This window comes from Corvus hawaiiensis, chromosome 3 (genome assembly GCF_020740725.1).
Source record: "Corvus hawaiiensis isolate bCorHaw1 chromosome 3, bCorHaw1.pri.cur, whole genome shotgun sequence".
Taxonomy (NCBI): Eukaryota; Metazoa; Chordata; class Aves; order Passeriformes; family Corvidae; genus Corvus; species Corvus hawaiiensis.
The window spans coordinates 21,839,415-21,862,058 of NC_063215.1; the positions used below are offsets into that span (position 1 = coordinate 21,839,415).

A 22,644-nucleotide genomic window follows, 5' to 3' on the forward strand; every position below is an offset into this window, starting at 1 on the left:
TGGCTCAAAGAATTGTCCGTTTTCAAACTGGCCAGCTGATAGGTTCTGTCAGGTCACAGAGGAAGCTGTAAGCACCCCTTTGAAAGAACATCACTTCCAGGACTATGCTTTGCTAACCCATGACAATTGCTTAGATACAAGATTAGATATTCACACTCCTAGAATTAGCTTTAGGGAGCCTAGGTTACCTAATTCTCATCAGATATAAGGAAAATCTTTTTCCCCCTGAGTGTAGTCAAACATTGGAACAGGTTGCCTAGAGAGGTCGTGGCATCTTCATCTTTGGAAGCCAGTTGGACACAGTCAAATTATCACTGAATATCCTGAGCTGGAAAGGACCCACAGGGATCACCAAGTCCAACTCCTGGCCCTGCACAGGACCATCCCCAAGAGTCACACCATGTGCCTGAGAGCATTGTCCAAACTCTTCTTGAGCTCTGTCAGACTTGGTGCTGTGACCACTTCCCTGGGGAGCCCATTCCAGTGCCCAACCACCCTCTGGGTGAAAAACCTTTTCCTGATATCCGACCTAAACCTCCCCTGGCACAACTTCAGGCCATTCCCTCAGGTCCTGTCACTGGTCACTGCAGAGAAGAGATCAGTGTCTGCCCCTCCTTCTCCCTCACAAGGAAGTTGTAACTGCAATGGGGTCTCCCCTCAGTCTCCTCCAGGCTGAACAGCCCAAGTGACCTCAGCCACTCCTCACACAGCTTCCCCTCAAGGCCCTTCACCATCTTTGTAGCAGTCCTGGGCAATCTGCTGTACCTGACCATACTATGAGCAGAAGGCTGGACTAGAGACCTCCAGAGTCCCTTCCAACCACAGGAATTCCATGATTTCTAGTTTGTTCTGTAGTTTTGTTAAATCTATCTCTGTTTTCCCTGACAACATGCTGTTGTTTACACACAGAATCTATGAATTAAATTTTCTTTTTTGAGAATCAGGGGGCAGACTTGCTGCTGCAGTCCAGTTAGGGATCCAAAATCCTTCTTCTGTCAGGTCTGGTCTGAGCACAGTCAGTACACCAACAGGAAAAATAGAAACAGAATCATTTGGATTGGAAATTACCTTTAAGGTCATTGAGTACAACTGTTAACCCAGCACTGCCAAGTCTACCACTAAACCATGTCTCTAAGCGCCACATCTTTTAAATACCTCCAGGGATGGTGATTCAACCACTTACCTGGGCGGTCTGGCCCATTTTAATAAAATTAAAACACAGTGTAAAATGTATGATATATTAAAAGAAGAAAATTAAGAACTATAGTCACACAAATATGTACTGTTTCTATAAGAGGGAGATAGAAATAAGATTTCGATTAAAATTCAGAAATAATCACCTTCGTGACCATTTACTGGTCATGTGACACTCTAGGTATTTAGCCAAAAAATTAGTAGCAAGGGGTATTTTAAGATATGAACTTCTAACAAAGACCAAGAATAGTGACATTTAATCTAAAGCAAGGAAATTTGTTTTTATAGTAACAAAGTTTCTAGAATACCCACTGTGAAGATGACAGTTCAGTTTCTCCCTTAGCCTACAGAAGGTCAAACTTCATCTTCTAAGTTCCCTGAATTGCATTCTGAGCAGCAGGGTGTACATCAGTTTGGATCAAAGGTACTTCTTTCTTTGCTTAGAGGCTCCACAAGTTTTATCCAAACGCTCTTTTACATAAAATTCATGTGAGTGCTTGGCCTAGGGGCTATAACTAAGCTCCCTCCTTTCAGGTAAATGCCTGATCACAAAGCTGCATCACACCTTTTTATGTACATGGAGTCCCTCTCTCCTAACCAGCCCTCCCCCAGCAATCTGTGAGTGCTTCATGAAAAGGCTGTGAGTGACAAAAAGAGGAGGAGAACATAACAGCTTATTTATGAGCCCTAGGTCATCTTCTTCCTGAGCTCTCCAAACATTATGGATTAGAAGATGAGCAAGAAAGTCTTCAACTTCCACAGCTATTTCATAACAGAAGGAAAGAATAAGGCTACTGTTCTTTTGAAAAAAAAAAAAAAAAGAAAAAAAAAAAGAAAAGGAAAGGAAATAAGAACATTTTTCTTCAGAAGATGATTTTAGGATCTGACTGGAAAATAACAGAAAGCCTTTCTGCTGCATGTAATCAGATACAGTAAGTCCAAGAAAGGAGAACTATTTGAGATTTTTTTTCACACTTTACATTTTGATTGCTAACTAGATGGACTTTTTGGATACTACTTTGAAGGAACTAACTCTCTGAAATGCCTTTATGGGGAATTTAGCATTGCTCCTAAGGTTCTGGGGTTCACTATCACTTCAGCTTCGTAACATGTAGTAAGTGTTAGGTACCAAGTGTTTTATTATAATTGACCGTAGGTGATTAATGTAAGATATCAAAATGAATCTGTGGCTGGACAATTGAGAGATGTCAAATTTTCTGATCCTGGTGCTCCTTACAGAAACACTGAATGATGCTTATGAAGGACACTCATCCTCTTCTGTAATAGCTGTAACCATATCAGCAGCCAGACCTTGTCAGCCAGTTGTTCTTGCAGAAGGAAATTCATACAGTAATATGCAGTCTAACTCCTCTGTGGATAGAAACTACTAGGGATTCATGTTAACATCTAGAACAGAAGGAAGGCCTTTTTAGACATTATAAATATCAGCACTCATCACTATATGCAAGTAGATAATTAGGGTAATTATTCCAAATTAGCAGCTGCAAGACCTGCAGATGGGAATTTCAGGAGCTGGAAGCTATTGTAAGATAGAATTTCTGCAAGTTGTAAAATGCTTTCCATATTTTGGAAGATGTATATTTAATGACCCTCATATATGATGTTAAATATTTTTGTTAATATCTAAAAATAAAAATCCTTCCTGCACTCGTATAATGCTTTTGCTTTTCTTTAAAGCTGTGTTGGGGTCTGAGATGGCCTGGATTTGGAACGATTTTTCCAAGTATTTAACCTATCAGCTCAAGTAAATGAAGAACCAAGCTGAACTGGGACTCAAATTTTGCTTCTATTCTCAGTCCATGAGGACAAACAATGTCAAGGGCACTTTTTTTTTTAATTTTGAAGGTGGCAAAAAGACTCCAGCAGTTCTCCAAAGTTCTGGATGAAACCTTCTGAGAGAACACGTGGTCAAACTTCTTCACCAGGTTCCAGAAGAATTTTCACTGTGTTCATTGCATTGTGCTCCTTTGAATGGCTTAAGGGAAAAAATAACCCAACCAAACCCTGATATTTTAATTGTGAATAATGTTGTAACAACCATAAATGCTTCTGTGATAGCCAGTGAGTTGGTCTGATTAGAAAGGGATTCTTGTTGCCTTGGTGTGTACCATGAGCACATCACAAGCACAAATGGAGCAGCGCTTCTTTGGTTTTTAGCTTTGGTCTTTAGCTGTTATGTGAATTCATATAGCTTATGAATACAGAAAGCAAAAGAAATGCAATCAACAGAAAAAGTAAAGCACATAACTGTGAGATTTGTCCTTATCACAGTGAAGAAGCTTAATTTTTTAGATATTTTAATGTACAAAATCAGTCATTCCTGTCTTTTAAAATAAGATTGCAACTTCAATCAACAAATAAGCCTGTGCATACCCATTTAAATCCAGTCCTCATCTAGCTATTTGAACATGGAATTTCAGACAAAATAAAGTTGAGAAAGTAATAATTTTCTGCATTTGAGCAAGTAAAAGGTTAGTGATCAATGTCTTTTTAAACTTTCTATTGAATTATCTTTGAACTAAAATGAAGGAAAGATGTTTCAAGCCAAAATAATTATTCTATGAAAAAGTTATGAGGTTTATTTTAAGAAAATAATATTAAGACATGATAATTCTGCTTTAGTACTGAGAATTGAATGGTATCTCTTTTAGTGGGCCTATGTAGATGCCAGTAACTTCTTTTTCAGCATTTGGATTTTGGTTTTAGCCATGCAGACATACATTTCATAAAGGATATTTAAAAGTAAGAGTATGTTTGTATGATATCAACTAATAAAATGACTCTCTAATTCAGATTTTTGCAGCTGTTACTGTTGTCAGCTGTAGATTAAAAAATGCTTAATTAAATATATTCATTTTTAGTATTTTAGGAGACTGGCTATGACTACTATGACTGCATATAAATACCTTTTAGGTCACATAGAATCATAAAAAACATTCCTGCAACATTAATCTTATACATACTATGTCTTAGAAAAGAAACGAGCATCACATTTACAGGCTTCAAATTTGGGAAGATTTTCAATGCTTCCTTTCCAATCACTATCCAAAGGTGAATAATGTGAAAAGTTTGTTTCTTTGTATGATCGTACCCATATTTCACTCAGATTCATGCTCTGTCCTATTACTTTGTATAAGAATATTACTCTTTTTTATTCTCTGATAGTTATTTCTAACATTTTTCTGATATGTGCAATCTATTTCATCTCTTCTTATCTGACTTCATTTTTCAGTCTTTTTTTTTTCTGTCTTAAGCTTGGGTTTTTTAGTTTAATATCTCTATTTTCACTTGTTCACCCCCTTTTAAAACTTCATTTCTCCCTTAATCCTCTTTTAGGACTCAAAGCACCAGGTCTGTTCACCTAATGGTGGCTAATTCATCTGTCTTGAAAGGGCCATAAAGATGGCAAGCAGATCATGTTAGTTATTTAAACCCAATCTCCAAGGCTGCTGAAACCAGTGGGAGCATTTGCTTCAGCTCCACAGTGAACTAACTCTGTCTATAGAAGGTCTCAAATAAGTTCGACTTGAAAATCTTTATTAGACATCCTGCTTTGCAGAAACTACAATACATGTTTAACTGCAATTTCAGACTTATAGTATATTAGTAAATAAAGGCATTAAACTGCTTAATATAGATGGAATCATTATGTTGATAAAGGGTTTGATGCTGCCCAGGGCATCAGCCTTGGTCCACTGATGAACTCTGTCGCATCCTTCTTTTTAACCATGAGTCCTTATAATGCATTTCAGAGAGTTGCCTATATCCTTTAAACTAAGTAAATACATAAGTGTGATTCTGGATTAGAGCCAGAGGACTCAGCACCTTGTAAGATTAAATAAAAGAAAAAAAAAAAAGAAAAAGCAATACTGGCAGAGACAAGCTTGCTGATTTTAATCATAGGCCTTAAAACAAGGCTGATTTCACTTTGGATTGAAGAATCCACTCCTGCTCAATTCTTTGGCAGTTTGTAATGGTGAGAGATGTCCATCCACCAGCTGTTGATTATCTGACTAATGATCTTACTATTTGGAAAACCACCTCAACTTCATAAAAGCAACTGCAACCCTGCAACCACACATATTATTTAAGTGGTTGCATTCCTGATATATTACAGTCTCTATCAACTATTTTGCAGTTTCTAAATAGAAAAAAGACAAATTACCACTTTTTCTTTTTTCCCCACAGAAATTTGCCCTAAATCATAATCCTATCCATTTATGCGAAGATCATGGCTTTGTTTATCTTAAATATGTCATTCATACATCACTGGTAATAAACCCTGAAGTCCTCAGCTTTCATTGAGTTTTAGGTCTGAGATACCTGATTAACCTACTGTTACCAGTAAAATCTATGTGCAAACTTTAAGACACTTCCTGCAATTTAGAGCATGTCTACAAATAGATATTGCAGCTCAGCTCACAATCCATGACTTCATCGTTCCTTGGGTTCTAACATTTATAAACTGAAAATTTCCAGCTCTGTAGTTGAAGTTAAATGGCCAAATCATTTAGGGTTCTTAGAAATCTTTTCATAAACTATCTGTTTCTGAAGAAAAATTAATTCATTTTTTGTCTTCGTAAAAGGAAAAAGGTAAGGAAGTATTTAAATATATGAAAAGAATAAAGCACATTCTGTGTGTGTGTTTTATGGTCTCTGTTAGGTACCTCAGGATGAGTGGGGAGGATACCCAGCTGGTGGGAAAGATGAAGAGATCCCGTGCAGAAGAATGAGAAGTGGGAGCTATATTAAGGCCATGGGAGATGAAGAAAGTGGAGATTCTGATACTAGCCCCAAGACATCGCCAAAATTAACAGTTCGACCAGAGTCATTATTAAAATCCATTGGGCAAAGACCACTCGGAGATCATCAAAAGTAAGCTTCACTGCACTATGTTATACACCTTTCTGGAAGTTGTTGTGACTTGGATAACTTTTCTTTGTGTCTTATGGACAACGGTCAGCATCCATAGGAAAAAAAATTATCTGTGTTTAAAAGGCAATTTTGTGGCTTCATTTTAAATTAGGTACAGTTTCTTGTGATTAGTGGATGAAAACCTGACATCATCTTCCATCCCTGCAATAAACCTTCTACTTCTGAATGAGTTTGTTATGTTTACTAAAGGAAATATATGGGTTTTTTTTTTTTCAAGAGTTCAAAGTTCTGTTTTTTTTCTCTAGAAGGACTGGTTTATATTATCTTTTTTTGTTATTTCATTGCTTTCTCTGAAATAGAAAATATAATCTATTCTACACTAGATATAATAGTAAATATATCATCGTACCATATATTGGGCATTTTACACCTTTTTTATCAGTATAATGCTTTCTGTATCTTATCTGCTATACTCTATCATACACATTTAAACACGTTTTGGAAGATTTTGTTTGACTGGGTTATTTTTCATTCAAACTACCTACAATATGGCCTATTAAATAACTAAAGCAAATCTTAAAACTATAGGGAAATATGTAGCTATATATCTTTTCCAATAGATCTTTATTTACCTTCCTTTTTATGTTTTCAATATATCGTTTTATAACTGTAAATATACCTGTGAGGAGAGTTTCAAAGTGATAGCCTGATTTAAAATCTGCAGGTTCTGTTAATGTGACTGGGTGTTTCTCATGGCTTAGCAAATTCATCTTTTCACCTGGGACATAAACTAAAGAAATTGAGAGTGAAACCTTTGACCAAGTGTTGTTTATTGTTCTGTAGGTAATACCATATGGTTTACCATAGTAACTCGCCTTTTCAGAAAATAAAACAAAAACCTTAGGCAAAAATCCTTTTGGCTTAATTAAATTGAATTATTTACCTTGCAATCTGCAAGAAAACCATCAACTTTGGCTATTATCAAAGAGAAGAGTTTCCAGCTTTACTGTTTCATATTGTACTGTCCCAGCCACTGTCTGGCTGTGTTCGGGGCACTGTTGTATGCCAGGGATCATTCTCAGAGACAGTTTGGTTGCAGTAATCCCAGTTTTGGAGGGTATGTCTAATCTTATTCGTACCACAAACTAAAATCTTTTCTTAGACACTGTTCTAACTTTCCAACCACTTACACCAAATAAAATATATTCTATGTTGTTCTTTGTTTCCAGCTAAGACTGGGCCTCCCAAAAGGGAATCTGAGTAGCAGCACAAATTTTCCAGTGGGTGGCAGGTCTTGGTGCCTGCCCTAGACCACTACAACTTATAAACAGATTCAGACAGCAACTAAACATACATATTCAAATAAGGAATATATTTCAAGACAGAAAGTACTCCTGATTTGTTAAATCCTGAAGGAAGGTGCTTATTAGTAGGTCAATACCAAATGTTGTATCTTCTTTAATTTCTCCATGTATTGCAAATACACCACTCAAAATGTAATTGATTAAAGCACGGGTGCACGGCTGATGCAGGTACTGGGGTTGACAGCTGTGCTTGTTCATGGCCCCAGAGGATTTCATGGCATAGTTACCACTAACCAGTCAGAAAAGGAGGAAGCTTTTTGTAAGACTGTAAGATATTATTAGGGGGTCTGTTGAGAATTTGTCACTAACACTGGACTAGGAATAACTAAGCAGCCAGGCTGCTGATGACAGATATCTTTTAAGTCCTCAGCTTTTCCTTAAACTGAAGGGCAACACTTTGAATCTGCCAGCCTAACATACATAGGTTTTCCCAGGGAACTTCAAGCAGAAACGTGACAACTATTCTGGTTCTTGTAAGTCTTTCTTGCAAAAATCTACAGATTACAGCAATCCTAAAGCACACAGAAAATTTCTTGTTGCACAGAAATACAAGGTGCTGATCCTAAACTTGGATTTTCACCACAAACCACCTCCTCCCAATATATCTGTCTCCTGGTCACTGTGGTTGCCTTTTCTGTCTGGAGGCTTTCTTTGAAGGATATAGCAATGGATAATGGTTATGGAGTCTTCCTGCCTCCTCCAGCATGGCTCAGTAATCCTTACTGCATGCCGAGCACCATTTGTACCACTGATCATGCTGCTGAGCCAGAAGCCAGGGCTTTGAACAGCATTCCTGCATGTATAGCAGGGCTGAATAGCATTTCTGGCACATGTCATGAGAAATTACATAATTCAAGATGTCAGCTGCATTAGCTGGCTTTTTAGCTTGTTTACCCAGATGGAGGGAGCTAGTGCACAGAAATAAAATGGGGGTTTAATTCTCTTAGTCCTCTGCTTGGGTGACAGCATAGTTCAGAACTGAGGTCTGCAGAGCACCAGTAGACTTGTAATAAAAGCTGAATATTGATAGTTTTGGCAGTATAAAAACATTTATTGGCTGTAAAACAAAGGTAGATGGATTTCATAAGAAAAAGCCTAGTTTTCTATCACTATCCTGAATATGTTAAAATGAAAATTAGAACAGCCTTCACTTAACCTTCAACAGATGTTTGACATGTGTGCATGTTTCTCCTCTGAGTACTATTAGGCGTCTTTGCAAGGATTTTTTTTCCCATTTAAACTCCATTTATGCTTTGACAAAAGTAATCCCTATTTTACTGGTTTGTGTTGATCAAAGATTCAGCAAACTGAACATTAAAAGTTTCTAAACAATAAAAATGCATATTTGCAGCTGAATAAATAAATACAAATAGGTAAATGTAAATGATATAATAGAAGCATCAAAATTCTGAAATAATCTCTTTTAAGTTGCTTTTGGAAAGGAGTATATTTTACTCCGAGCTGGAAAAAAAAATAAAAGGAAGTGCATAGTCTGCCACTGCTGGTTTATGCAGCTGTCAGAAGCAGGTCGTACACCAAACCACAGCCGTCTGATCACCACCTCTGTCACAGAGATAGCACAGCCAGCAGCATCCCCAGCACACCTGTAGCCTAGGCCACCTGTCACCTCTGGATAGTGCCAAGACATGGTTCAGACACCAGCTCTGTTAGATGTAGCCACTCTCACTGTAGGATAAGAAATCTTGGCCAAAGGGTCAGGTAATGGACCTGGCTTATTTGTGTGTATAGCTGTATAGCTCAATTTTTTCGGACTTTTCAAAAATGAAATGCACCTAAATATTGAGATTACTCACTGAAGAAAAATGAATTTCAATTCTTTCTTTATGAATGCTGTTTCAAAAAACTACATAGTAGGTTGCACTACTTAGTCCTACAACATCAAGTTGAAGGCCAGTGTAATTTATTAGTATTATTAGGAAATTGCATTTGAGCAAAATATAATGCAATCAGACTTGCTGTTGTTCAGACAGGACACATACCTGAATCTGCTTCCTTTCAACTTTTTGTTTTCTTGGAATGGTGCCAGAAGTCCTATTTAATGTGAAAATTATGTTGACTCTCAGTAACCCCGGAAGAAAAAAATGTCACTTTTTAAAATTTTTTTCTTTATTTTGCACTATTGATTATACAAAACTGTTCAGATGTCAGTTTTGGTATACTAGAAGTGAAATGCAAGCCCTTCTATTCAGTCCATTGTTTTCTGCTGTGCTGTGATGCCACTGAAGATGAAGTTAAACTGTGTTGGAAGGCAGTAGTTTGTAGAAGGTATGCCGTATACTGCTAGGAATTTTCATTTACAGTAAAGGTCAAAACAGCCAAACAGTTTATAGAATGGATAGCTGAAACAAAGGGAGTGTCTGTCCCTATCCTAAATAAGCTTTGTGCAATCCTGGAAGAGAGACTGACCCACATGATTTGTAAGGGTATCCGTCCAACCTACTAAATGTCATTTTTCTGTATTTATGACAAAACCAAGCAAAGCTGAGATGGAAGCATCAGAGACACTGGGATCCAGAAAGCAAAGCTGAAAATAAAATAAGAACTTGGTACTCTGGAATAGGAAAGCAATTCTGAAAAACTAAAGATAATATGGTTATTTGATGCATTTCATTTTCAGGGGAAAAGTACTTAATATACTGATTATGTAAATGAACAGAAAAACACTGTAGAAGTAGCAAATTCCATTTTCAGTATCTCCTTTTTGAAGTGTTGTGAAAGACTCTGAAAACCATCTCACCTTTGAGTCAAAAGGAATAACAATAGCATTTAGTCCAAAGTAAATACACTCTATTTGAAAATCATACTGGTATCACTCACTCAAATGAATAGTCGTGCTGTGCTGAAGTTTTCCATTATGCTCTGAAGTGACTCACAGGAAGCTATGAAGATGAAATAGGTTAAGCTACAATAAAATAAATTCAGTGACAGCAATGTGTACTTTTGTTTTGTGAACCTCTAATAGCAGACTTTTCTGTTTCTGGTAGTCCAGAACACCTTAAGCTGATGGGCGGGCAGACAGAAAGATGTGTGAGCACAGAGGCAGTACAAAAATGTAGTGTTTTAATGAGGAAGGAAATCTGCCACAGTACAAATTATTTGGTGGACTGACACAGTACCAGTGATACTTTGAGTTGTCTTGACAACCCAAGATTAAGTTTTTCACTTAATCCTCTACCAGATTTTTGCCACTGTATGGAATGAGTATCTTAAGTTATGAATCACACTCACAGAGAGAGCATCTTTGTGTTGTAGGTTGTTTACACCCATAGCACACCTGAAGAGCATGATGCATGTCCATATTTCAGCCACTCTTATTCACGGTCTGGTATCTCAACACAAAACACTTTATTAAGTATTTTAAGCTAATATATCTAAAACCTGAAATGGTTGACATGTTTTCTGGGTTTATAGTAAACCAGAGCAAAAGAATGACCTTTTCACTGCTCTCCCTCTTTTCAGAGTGAGAGATTGCATCTATCCATTGCCATGCTAACTTAATGCTTATCTGGACTCTTATCCAAGGCATGCCCACATGTTCTGTTCTGTTCTGCAGAATTTATTATGGCAACAAAAATGTTGCCAAAGCACACAGCAAGGGGATTAAACCACAACCAGATCTGACAGACCCCTTGGCTCAGCAGGAATCATGGAACAGCACAGGCTCCTCTAAGCCATATGGGTAATCTCCATTAATTTTTTTTTTTTCCATTTGCAGCCATTTGTGCTAACCATAACATGCTTGAACATGAGACAGTGAAAGCAAAGAGGGAAGTTTGGAAGCAAGGCATGAGACCAGCCCTGTGGGTTTTCATCCATTTTTGCCCATGACAGTGCAGACTCCATTTTTGTTTAGTGCCAAACAAATTTGTGGGTATTTCTCCTAAGGCACACCCCTTGGCAAGTGCACACAGAAAAGGCTGTGGGTAACTGTGCACATGTGGGGGACTGGGTGTGCTGCAAAAATGTCACATATTGAGAGTTAAAGCACACCTTCCTTGCTAGAGAAATTAATGTCCTCTTCCAACATTATTCATTGCTGTGCACCAGTGATGCAAGCCTTTTTTAATTTTTAAGGTAAACTTCAATTTTCCATTAACGCTTCTACATTTTAAATTAGGAATGGTTTTGAAGCCACTCCTGAGAAATATTTTTTAATAGAAGAGATGAGGGAAATCACTAGAAAAGGAACCCTCATCTTTTGTATGCTTTTTATTTATCTTTGGGTTTTTTTGCCCTCAATCTTCTGACTCTAAAAAGCCTCATTACACACTTCATTAGTAGCTTTCTGAGGCCCTGTAGTGTAGTAGCATCTACTCAGAGTCTCTGAGGGGTGAAATTGGAGATTTACTGAGGAGAGTTTGAGGGCTAATTACAAAGCCTTATCAACTAATAACGCAATCAGAGGGCCACAGGCATGGTGGTAGTGTTCTCTGCTGCAGTCAGTAAGATCTGGGTTAGATTAGTCTGCAGGGTTAAGAGAGAATGCTGATGAAGGGCAGACAGTCATCTGGCTACCTAGGAAACATCTTTTGTGGGGTCAGAAGACATCCCCATCTTCCTTTGCAGAATAATAGCAAATGCTCTTAAGCAGTGTTAGGCATCTTGTTCTCTGAGAAGTAGCACGGTGTTAAACACAGGGAGTCATTGAGCCCAGATCTCCTGCCTCATTTTGGTAAATACCAGCTTTTTGTTGTAGGGATGAAATGTATTACCCTGGATTAGGGAAGGAAGGGGGGATCCTAAGGCTCTAAACAAAGTCCAGAGTCTTTTCAGGAATAAAGCAGGCTTTTGTCAGAAAAATGCAATTACATGATGGATTGTGGTGAAAATGCAGTAAGACTCAGGTCAATATCACAAGCACAAATTGTGACATCCAAGGGATACAGATATGCTTCTAGTTTTTGGTGCCTATTTGTTTCTGCTTCCAACAAATATGTTAGTTTTACTTTTCATTTGAAAAGGATCAAAAGCCGATTTTCTCATTTCTTTAGTTTTTAGCAAAAACTAAATAAGACTATAAAAGATGTGTACAGAAACTTCTTCAGGCAAGGATTTTAAAATTAAGATGCTTTTGGTTAAAAAGGGAGAAATTTTACATACATACATATATATATATATATATATATTCACTTTTTCCAATTCTACTCAATTGCTTCTCAAGAAATTACAAGAAATTACATAGTCTCATTAATACCTTCAACTTCAGCATGAAGGTCACTTATTTTCTTTAGATCTACTGGTTTTAATGGACTTACATGTGTGTTTAAATTAAGCTTATGCTCAGATGCTTTAATGAGCCCTGATAGTCTGTAGTGTACACTTGTTCTACCCAATTAGGACTTTTTGCATGGCACATGTCTATGCACAAAAAGGGGGGAAAAAAAAAAAGTGAGATAGCTTCCTGAAGAAATTAATGAATATTTCAATTCCATAAATGGATTTAGGAGCATGCATCCCATATTTGAGTTCTGCTTAGATCCTCAGACCCATTTGCTGAACTGCTACATGATTCTTTAAATACCCTTTAAGTTTTGGCCATAGCATCCACCTGAATTTTGTTGATGCTGACCAGCTTGTTGCCTGCTTGCAAGAACAAGCTCAAAAAGTGATATTGGAACAAGACTTTTAGGATTAGCTACAGATTAGCTGTATGTGTAAATCTGTCACCTTCTGGAAAGTTTAGTTTAGATTTCTCATATCCAACTTTTGTTATTACATTCGCATTTTGAATGACTAGCAATACAGGCTTGGTTTAGCCTACATCCTCTCTATCTTTGCAAGGAGTGATCAAACCACCAGACTGTTTAACGATTCTGATGATTTCCTCTCATCCTCTTCTGGTTCATGTTGTACCAAATCCCTAAACACTTACTGATGGTAAGAGTTCTCTCCTACCAGTGATTAGTAGGCATTTCATAAGGTTGAAAAGAGAAGTCTCCACCTCTTTCCTAGCATACTCCTGTAATAAATCAAATGTTCAATATCTTTCATGCATATTTTTTAAAAAGGTATGGGTCAGTGATGAAGTATCTAGGCATCTAAATAATTTCATTTGGCCCAAATTCTCATATTTGCCTAGTGATCAAAGAGAAGCTTCAGACTGGCAAATATTAGAAAAGAAATTCTTTACTACAGATAAATTTATGAGATTTATGTGCACTTTCAGTTTTCCAAAGAGCCAGAATAAATGTGCTATTTGAAAGGGAGAATCAGACTTAATGTCTACACTCTGAGTTCTCCAATGGGCTGCGTGCAGGCACATCTGGACCCCTTTGCAGAGCTCTATTGACTGCAGCAGGGCTCCATGGAGATACAGTGTGACTCGCAGCTGCTATACAATGGCACTAGCTAAGGTTAATCATTAGATTCTGGTCGATGAGTTATTTCACGTACCTAAAAAGACATAGTTAAGATAGATCCAGATGGAGAAATGAATATCCATTGAAATGCAAATCTCTCAATAAAATAGGTTTTGATAACCACAGATACTTTGATAATCCTAATGCACCTCCCTTTTAGGCACCCAAGATGAATTATTTTACAAATTATATTTTTTTGTCCCAGAAAGAAACTTCTGAATTACATATACTGATTTGAACGGGAGTGATTGTACTTTCTTTAATGTTCCCATTCATTCTCAGATTTTTGCACAAATGCAGGCATGATCATGAAAATAAAAAGGCATGATTTTAGAATATGGCAATTCTGAAAATTAATTTGATGGAACATGGACTTACTTTATATTGGATGCTCCCTGAATAAACCTGATAAACCCTTTCAGAGTCAGAAGGTGACCTTGCTGCAACTTTTAGAGGCCTGAGAAGATGTTAATTCACTTTCAGTACCTTCTTGACCCAGGGTGCACTGGTGGCTGAACATTTGACAGAGAAGAGGTGCTCTGGGGAGTGATCACTATTTTGAATGTGAGTAGATCAAGGAATGACCTTGGGATGTGTATGACATTTGCAGCATTTTTGGCATCACAATCACACTTTTTTAAGCAATGGTATTAGGTTTATGACAAAGTCTGTGATGTCAATCACTTATTAGAAAATAAAATGCAGACCATAAAGAAAAAACCAACCCAAAACCAGTGTGATTGAGAGATCCCTTCTCAGGAGTTATATATTCCATGCTTCCCCTGGAATTGTCTTGGATGTCAAGTATTGCTGCCCAGGAATTAAAATTTGTGGGAAGAAGTTAGGGTGCTTCTAGCTTCTACCTTGTACTCGGCACTAGTGATGCCACACTTCAATTCCTGTGTCCAGTTTTGGGCGTACTGTCTTGGTTTGAAAGACAGGTGTCTGCTAAGGAAGGCAGGAGCCTCCCTTGGAATGGAAAATGCAACCCCCTTCCTTCCAAATTATTATAATTTTGAAATTAAGGGGCTTTCAGGCAAAGATATGAGGAATAGGAATAACAATTGTTTACTTATATACACATATACACATACATATATATATATATATATATATGTAAAACAAGGCAAACAAACAACAGTAACTCTGGCAGTAACAGCAAACAATCACAAACCCAGTCCCAGCCTTCTCGGCTGTCGGGCCCTTTCCCCTCGGCTGCAGTTCCGCTCGCAGCCGGCAGGGGCGCTGGCGGCTCCCGGTGAGCAGGGCAGGTGCGATGGTTCCCCCGCGGCTGCAGGGGGCGCTCCGGAGCGAGCTCGGGGAGCACGCGGCAATAAAGCTTCTTCACAAACCCCCTGGGGCAGCTGATCCCGGTGCCCCAAGCAGGACCCTCGGGAACAGCAGGGATGAACACAAAGTCCCAGGTGATAGATGAGATGTACCAAACTCCGGAGCTGCAGCGGAAACCCTGGGACTTCTTGGCAGTCAAGGGGTGCGGGGCTACAGCGAAACTAAGAGCTGTGGCAAAGGAATAGCGGGGCGAGGGCAGCCGTGGCCCAGCTCCCAGCGAGGCAGGGAAAGGTAGGCTTGGGATCCCGGGGTTTTCCCTGAGGCACCCCAGCAGATGGTGGCAAGGTCCCTCTTTTAGTAAGGTGGGGTGTTAGGGTCCCTGTGCAACAGCTGCTCCAGCGAGCAAGCTCCACTCACAGTAGGAGAAAGGCAGCAGAGAGCAGAAACCCACAGTGGCGATGAATTCTCTCCACAACCACAGCAGTGTTGCTGCCTGTTCTGAGCTTCCCCTCCAGCCTTTCTCTGCCTCCGAATGCCGAGAGAGCAAGAGCCCTAGGGGCTGTACCCGACCCCTTTTTCCCAGTTCAAATCTCGCGGCATCTCTGACCTACACAAGAGGACCCCAGGTGAGAGAGAGTAGCCAGCTGGACCCCTCCCACTATGGCCAGGTCTTTTTGTCTCTCTTAAGTATGCAGTAATTGGTCCCCCTGGCAACATGTATGGGGAAAATTCTTTTAAGAGAAAAAAAACAAAAGGAGAACTCCTAAAACCCCAACACCCTCACTTCAAGAAGGAAACTGAGATGCTGGAGTGTGTCCAGACAAGGGCAGCAAAGCTGGTGAAGAATCTGGAACACAAGTCCTGTGATGAGTAGCTGGGAGAGCTGGGGTTGTTCAGCCTGGAGAAGAGGAGGCTCAGGGGAGACCTTTGCATTCTCTACAGCTGCCTGAAAGGAGGTTGTAGCCAGGGGGGGGTCAGTGTCTTCTCCTATGCAAACAGTGAAAGGACAAGAGGACACAGTCTTAATCTGCACCAGGGGAGGTTTAGGCTGGGCATTAGGAAGAAGTTCTTCACAGAAAGGGTGATTGGGCATTGGAATGAGCTACCCAGAGAGGTGATGGAGTCACTGTCCCTGGAGATGTTTAACGAAAGACTGGACATGGCACTCAGTGCCATGGTCTAGTTGACAAGGTCTACTTAGGTCATAGGTTTAACTTGATGATCTCAGAGGTCTTTTCCAACCAATTTGATTCTGTGATTTTGTGATTTTTTTGTTGTTGTTTTGACCCTGGATTAGCTATAAGATGTAAAACCATGCCATTTTCTAATTCTTGCATTTCAAGCTGTCCTAAAAGTGAAACAATATTGTTTACCATACATACCTTTTCACCAAATAACTAAAAGATTTGCCTTCTGCAAAACATGCAATGCTTGCATAAGTCCTGGTGCAGTACTGTGTGTTGTAAATCTAGCTCACAGCAATACTCGTCATGCAGCAATGACAAGAGACTTCAGGAAACATGCCACAAACCATACTGGGTGTTCATCAGCGTCTGATCTTGGTGACAACAAAGGGTGGGCTCAGTGCTACACAAAGTGATAGATTTTGACTGAGTGGTGCAAGGTGCTGTGGTACACATCGCAGTGGGGATGCCTCAAATCCCGCAGCACCATATGTGAAGTCACCAAGCTACTTCAGATGCTATCCATGGTGCCATAAACTATCCAAAAGTTATATAAAACAATGGAATGCAGCAAAAAAACCCCAATCAATGTTATCTATCTTTTATTTACAGAGCATCTTACTCCTTTTACAAATATACCATTAATATAAAAGGAAATAGATGGTTAAATATTATATTGCTGAGGATGAGGAAATAAGGGTCTTTCCGTTATCATTAGGTAATGGCCTTCCTTTATCATTAGTTAATGTGTTATTGCAGCCATTGAATTAGCTTGCATTTTTGTTCCTTTCATTAAAATGTGTTCTAAATAGCTCTCTGCTTTTCCAAGTCTTCTGGCCTAAGTTGGGAAAAGAAAAGGAGATGTAGACATCTTTTTCCATCTCCTGAAACCTCTTCACAAACCTTATGTAGTGCTTTTTGATTGCAATACAAGGAAACTTAAGTTTCTTCCTATAGTTTTGATGTATAGAATCCTATTAAGTATGACTAAAAGATAAGGAATAACAGAAATTTTAATTGGGGGTTTGGAGTCAAAAGAATTGTAAAAAATCATCCTTTTTTTTCTTTGTGTTTGGGGTTTTTTTAGCACATTTCATTGCATGTTGTAGAGTTAAAATAGCAGAGTTTTCCTGCAATTATTTTCCCCCATTCTGCTCTTAAATTTTACTCTGGATGAGGTGTGGGCAAGAACAGCTAGTTTGCATGAGAAGTTGAAGAGGTTTTGGGTTTGTGGTAGCCTCCCAAATGAGGGGGTAGGATTAGGTGTCTGTTGCTGGTTGAGCAGGGCTGTGATGACAAATACAGGTGTTAGGGGTACTTTTGAAATCTGGAGAGGACAGAAGCATAAGTGGCCAAATGCTGACTTCTGGTGGGTGTTTTAGATCATGAACAGGAAGCTGTGAGCTGGTACTTAAAGAAAGGGCAGTAAGGATCTGGGTGGGTCAAGAATGAGAAAGAGCTGTCCTTGGGGAGTCCGGTAAATATGAGTTCTGGAGCTGGAGGAAGTGGTAGCTTTCACGTAGGAGCATCAGGACATGTGAGATTTGGATACAGAAGCCTGAGTTTTTGCAGTTTAGAGAAATGCAAGAAAAAGGAGACTGTAATGCTCAGGACTGCTTTTGGACTACTGTCTCTTCCCTTGTTCTTGATCTATTTTTTGTGGGAATATGCAACCTAACCTCACTGCCGTTCACTCTGTACCAGGATATCCCAGCTATGCTAACAGACACGCTATCAGTTATACTATCCCAGAGAAACACGTCATGCTATAGCTCACTTTATGTGGTTATAACACAGTATTTTGTCCTCCCTGAACACACTCAGGCAATCTGCTGAGTGCTGAAAGTGCTGTTGCAAATTTAGCTACCTTCACTGGGAGTCCTTCACTTTTAAAGTAGAGATTCTCAACAGTGGCAAGATCGTTACATGGAAGTTCTTTTTTCCCAAAAATTTCTTTAGGCTTTGAGGCTTTCTTTCAGCTAAAATATTTCTCATTAAATTTAAGACCTCTGCCTGGCTGCCATGAACTTCCTCTGAAGCCAATGGAAAATGGAAAGCAACCCTTGGGGGCAGAAATGCTTTTAAAGGACATCTGTTCCTAGAATCTTGTCTATTCAGAAAAGCAAGTGGGAAGAGAGCAGACTAATTTAGTTTCTCCTATTAGTCTCACTCTATTCTTCCTTTTCCATAGCACTGATTTTTAGAGCCACCTCTTTGATGTTACTATGTATATTTGTTTAGTAGTCCTGGAGATGATCTGTTAAAACATCTCGTTTGCGCATACTTGTCTTGCCCTTCCGCAGTGATCAGCTGAGATATAAGATCATCTATGCTGCTAGAGAATATAAAAGAAAATTATTTTCTCTTTTCAAAGTGAAAGAACCTTGATGTTTTGGAAATGAAGGTCAAGAATTTTGTTCCTAAGCTTATAGATAGAGTGGATGTCATTAAAAAGTCAGAATTTACCAAGGCCAGATGTTGATTGTGTTTTCTAGTATTGTTGACAAGCATGAGACTTCCTTGAGCAACAGATCATGACATTTGAGAGCAAATTCCCCATGTAACTCTGGTATTTCGCTTCTGGATCATATTTATAGCAAGGTCATAATTTTCACCATGCATCGACACGTTTATCCTAGAGGATAACCTTGAGATTATATCTTAGAAATGAAAACTAATAATTTCTATCAGGAAGATTACAAAGGGTTAATCAAATGAGTGTAAAATTGCTTTTATAGCCTAATATATGCAACATTTCTTTTACTTTGCTACAGTTCCATGAATCAATTAATCTCCTCTGATAAATGAAAAATTATTTAACTATCAGGTAATATCCAAACTCATTCATCAAAACTCAGCTGCTTAGAAGTGCTATGGAATTCTAGGCTTCTTTCCATAAGAAATTATTGCTGTAAAAATTGTTGATGGCATTTAATGATAGCAATACCTAACAAGGAACCAGAATGTGATTAGTTAAATAGTAGATTGTTAAGCATTACTTAGCAAAGGGGACAGTTATGAGGATCAAGTTTAAATTAATTAATTTTAAGTAGTTCATACAGTAATTTATAATTTAATTCTTTTCCTTCTATCTTTTCTTAATGTGGCCCATGTTTTAATGAAACCTCAAACATCTCATTCACAAACTGTTTATGAACTCAGAATCTAGATTTTGCCACCTGATGATGACAAGCAGAAGGTCCAGCAGGGACTTACTTGTTTTGAAAAATACTAACATAACAACATCAAAGAGATTATTGACAATACCAGGCAGATTAAAGTCTCTCTGTCCTCGTGAGACCCCACCTGGAGTAGTATGTCCAGGTCAGAAGTCGTCAGCACAAGATGTGGACCCCTTAGATCAGGACTGCAGGAGGCCACAAGGTGATCAGAGGGCTGGAGCTCGTCTCCTGTGAAGACAGGCTGAGAGACCTGGGGTTGTTCAGCCTGGAGAAGAGAAGGCACCCTTGCAACCTTTCCATACCTAAAGTGGGCTTTTAAAGAAGAGGGAGAGTGACTTTTTACCTGGACAGGTAGTGATAGGACAAGGGGTGATCAGTTTTCAACTTAGAGATTTAGGTTAAATCTTAGGAAGAAATTCTTGACTGTGAGAGTGGTGAGGCACTGGCACAGGTTGCCCAGAGAAGCTGCGGATGCCCCATCCCTGGATGTGTTCAGGGCCAGGTTGGATGGGGCTTTGAGCAACCTGGTCTAGTGGGAGATGTCCTTGCCGTTGGCAGGGCGTTGGAACTACATGATCTTTAAGGTCCCTTCCAACACAAGCCATTCTCTGATTCCATGATGAAGTAAAGCATATGCAAAAATCAGAATAACACAGAGCAGGTGTCAGTCATCAGCCTTCCTATAGAGGAAAGGAAGTTTAGTTACATCCAGCAACTAAATGTAGATAGAGAGGCTTTACACCACTTCACCTAATCTATTATATTTGTCTTCATACCTACGGGAACAAAAAAATGCTGCTACAGCTCTTGTTTTTATCATCTAGAACCAAATTAGACCCACTATCAGACTGTTATCTTAATCATAGAATCACTTTGATTGTAATGACTTAATTAACCTCTGAGCACATACCTGCAATAATCTCATACATTTTCATTTTGGTTTTAGCAGTTATAGCATAGTTTCTACATATTTTACCTCTGGCATGAGGTTACAGAGACATTCCATAGAAGGAACTGAATAGACAGGAAGAAATTAATTGTTTTCTTCTCCAGGGAAATTTCTTAGGATTTTGAAAGAATGCCTGCCTTGAACAAAGATGAAAACAAAACCCATCCTTTTTTTTTTTTGCTTCACCAGCTCTGTTGCTCTTCTTTGGACATGCTCCAGCAAATTTATTAGGAAAAATTTCTTCACTGAAAGAATTATCAGACATTGGAGCAGGCTGCCCAGGGAAATGGCTGACTCACCATCCTTGGGGTATTTAAAGGACATGTAGATGTGGTACTTAGGGACATGGTTTAGCAGTGGACTTGGCAGCATCTGGTTACCAATTGGATTCAATGATCTCAGAGGCCTTTTCCAAAGTAGATGATTCTGTGAATCTAAGGCAGATGCATCAAGGAAGCAAGGCTATGTCTGTGTTGACCCTGAGATGCGAGAACACATGGAAATGCTTGAGAACAGATCTCCCAAGTATAAGGGTCTCTAAATCCCATCTGCTCTTGCAACTGGTGGTGTGAGGGAATACTAGATCATCACGTCAGACATCAAAGGACATGGCCACACAGGGAGATGGATCTCAGTACTCTTTGCTTTTCTAGGTAAAGCCATGATAAAATGTTGGAGATTCCTCCCTGAATGCTCCTCAGGGACTGCATCCAAACTCAGGTTGTGTCCACTCCGTGAGGAAGGCTGAGTTCCCTCAAGCACCAGCCTATGGTCATGCTCAGTGTTTGATAAATATGGTCTGAGAAACAAGATCCTGGTTTATGCTTCATCTTGCAGCAGGAGTTGAACCTGTGGCTTTCTCACTCACTGAGTGGTCTGGTTCTTCCAGAGAGGAAACTTCACCATTCACAGGGAAATGTCCAACAGCCCAGGCACATGTCACAGACACTGCTGGACTGACCAGCTCTGCCAGCTCAGCATGAAGTAACCGTATAGCCAATATTAGGTATTCAACTGGCACAAATCTACTTTCCCATAAACAGTTTTTGTTAAAGCTACCTTTAAGGAATAAATATAAAAACTACATATTTACCACATGAAACCAAATATTGTCTGGGGTATTAATTAATTTCTGCACTGATCTGCAAGGGAAAGTTCTAAAATATGATTTACAGAGGTTCTGAGAACTCTGGTGTACCATGTTTGAGATTTTAATTTTTTGTATTCAAGGCAAAGTACTGAGCTTTTCTTAGGTGTATTTATTTTCCTGTAATGTTAATCAATACATTTAAAACAAAACATGAAGACTAGCATGCCCTTGGTGTGAAAGCATACTGAAGAGGGCTCAGTGTGGTGTTACAGTCCCAGTCCTCCAAAATGGGAAATGTGTTGTAATAAAACAATTTTTAGAGCTTCATGTAGTTGCTCTGAGCACCTTATTAATTTATTTTTCTTTAGCTGAACATGGGATATTTCAATCTTTTGTAAAACTATATCAATCCTTTGAAGATAAAAGGTCTCTTGATGCCTAACACCCTGATGAAAACCAGATTACAAGTAGCAGATTTTATCTATGAAGAAAGATTTTTAGTTACTTTGGTTTGTGCTTTAGCTCTGGTTTTTGTTCCTGTTGACCTAGACACTGTCTTTTAGTAAAGTTCAATGTTAATAGCCAGGAGGATTGATGATGTTTAAATACAGTAAAGATTTAAAATTTCATACCATCTAGGTAGCAGAGCCACAGATTCTCTGCTTGTGCTAAGACATTTGATTACAACAGATCTATGATGCTTTATATGGAGTAAGATTTGGACCCGGGTGAGTGGGTTTGTGAGTCTCATACAAATTACTGTCTTCAGTGTCCTAATTGATTCCATCTGTAGTTTTACACCCTTTCCTTTTTTCTTCCTCTTTCCTTTGTAGTCAGAGCTACCTTCAAACTGCAAGTGACGTGCCTGGGGGTCACAACCTGGATCCCTCTGCAAACTACAATTCCCCAAAGTTTCGCTCAAGGAATCAGAGCTATATGAGAGCAGTGAGCACGCTCAGTCAGGCCAGCTGTGTTAGTCAGGTGGGAAATTCTTGTTATAACTTTTCTTATAGGTTAACTGCAGATATGAGAGTTGTTACTAGTGGATGGTTTTAGTTTTTGGGGTTTTTTAAAATTAATATCAAACTGAGTATGTGAATTGTCGAAGTAATTCA

At 38.9% G+C, this 22,644-nt stretch overlaps 1 protein-coding gene across 16 annotated transcripts in view; it reads left to right on the forward strand.

Moving 5' to 3' along the window:
- Nucleotides 1–22,644, forward strand: part of DLGAP2 (DLG associated protein 2) — a 466,127-nt gene that overhangs the window by 388,083 nt on the left and 55,400 nt on the right. For all 16 annotated transcript variants that reach the window (XM_048296314.1, XM_048296315.1, XM_048296325.1 and 13 more), the window contains 2 exons: nucleotides 5,879–6,090; nucleotides 22,363–22,510. In XM_048296314.1, the coding sequence (XP_048152271.1) occupies nucleotides 5,879–6,090; nucleotides 22,363–22,510 (360 nt within the window). The remainder of the gene's footprint in view (nucleotides 1–5,878; nucleotides 6,091–22,362; nucleotides 22,511–22,644) is intronic.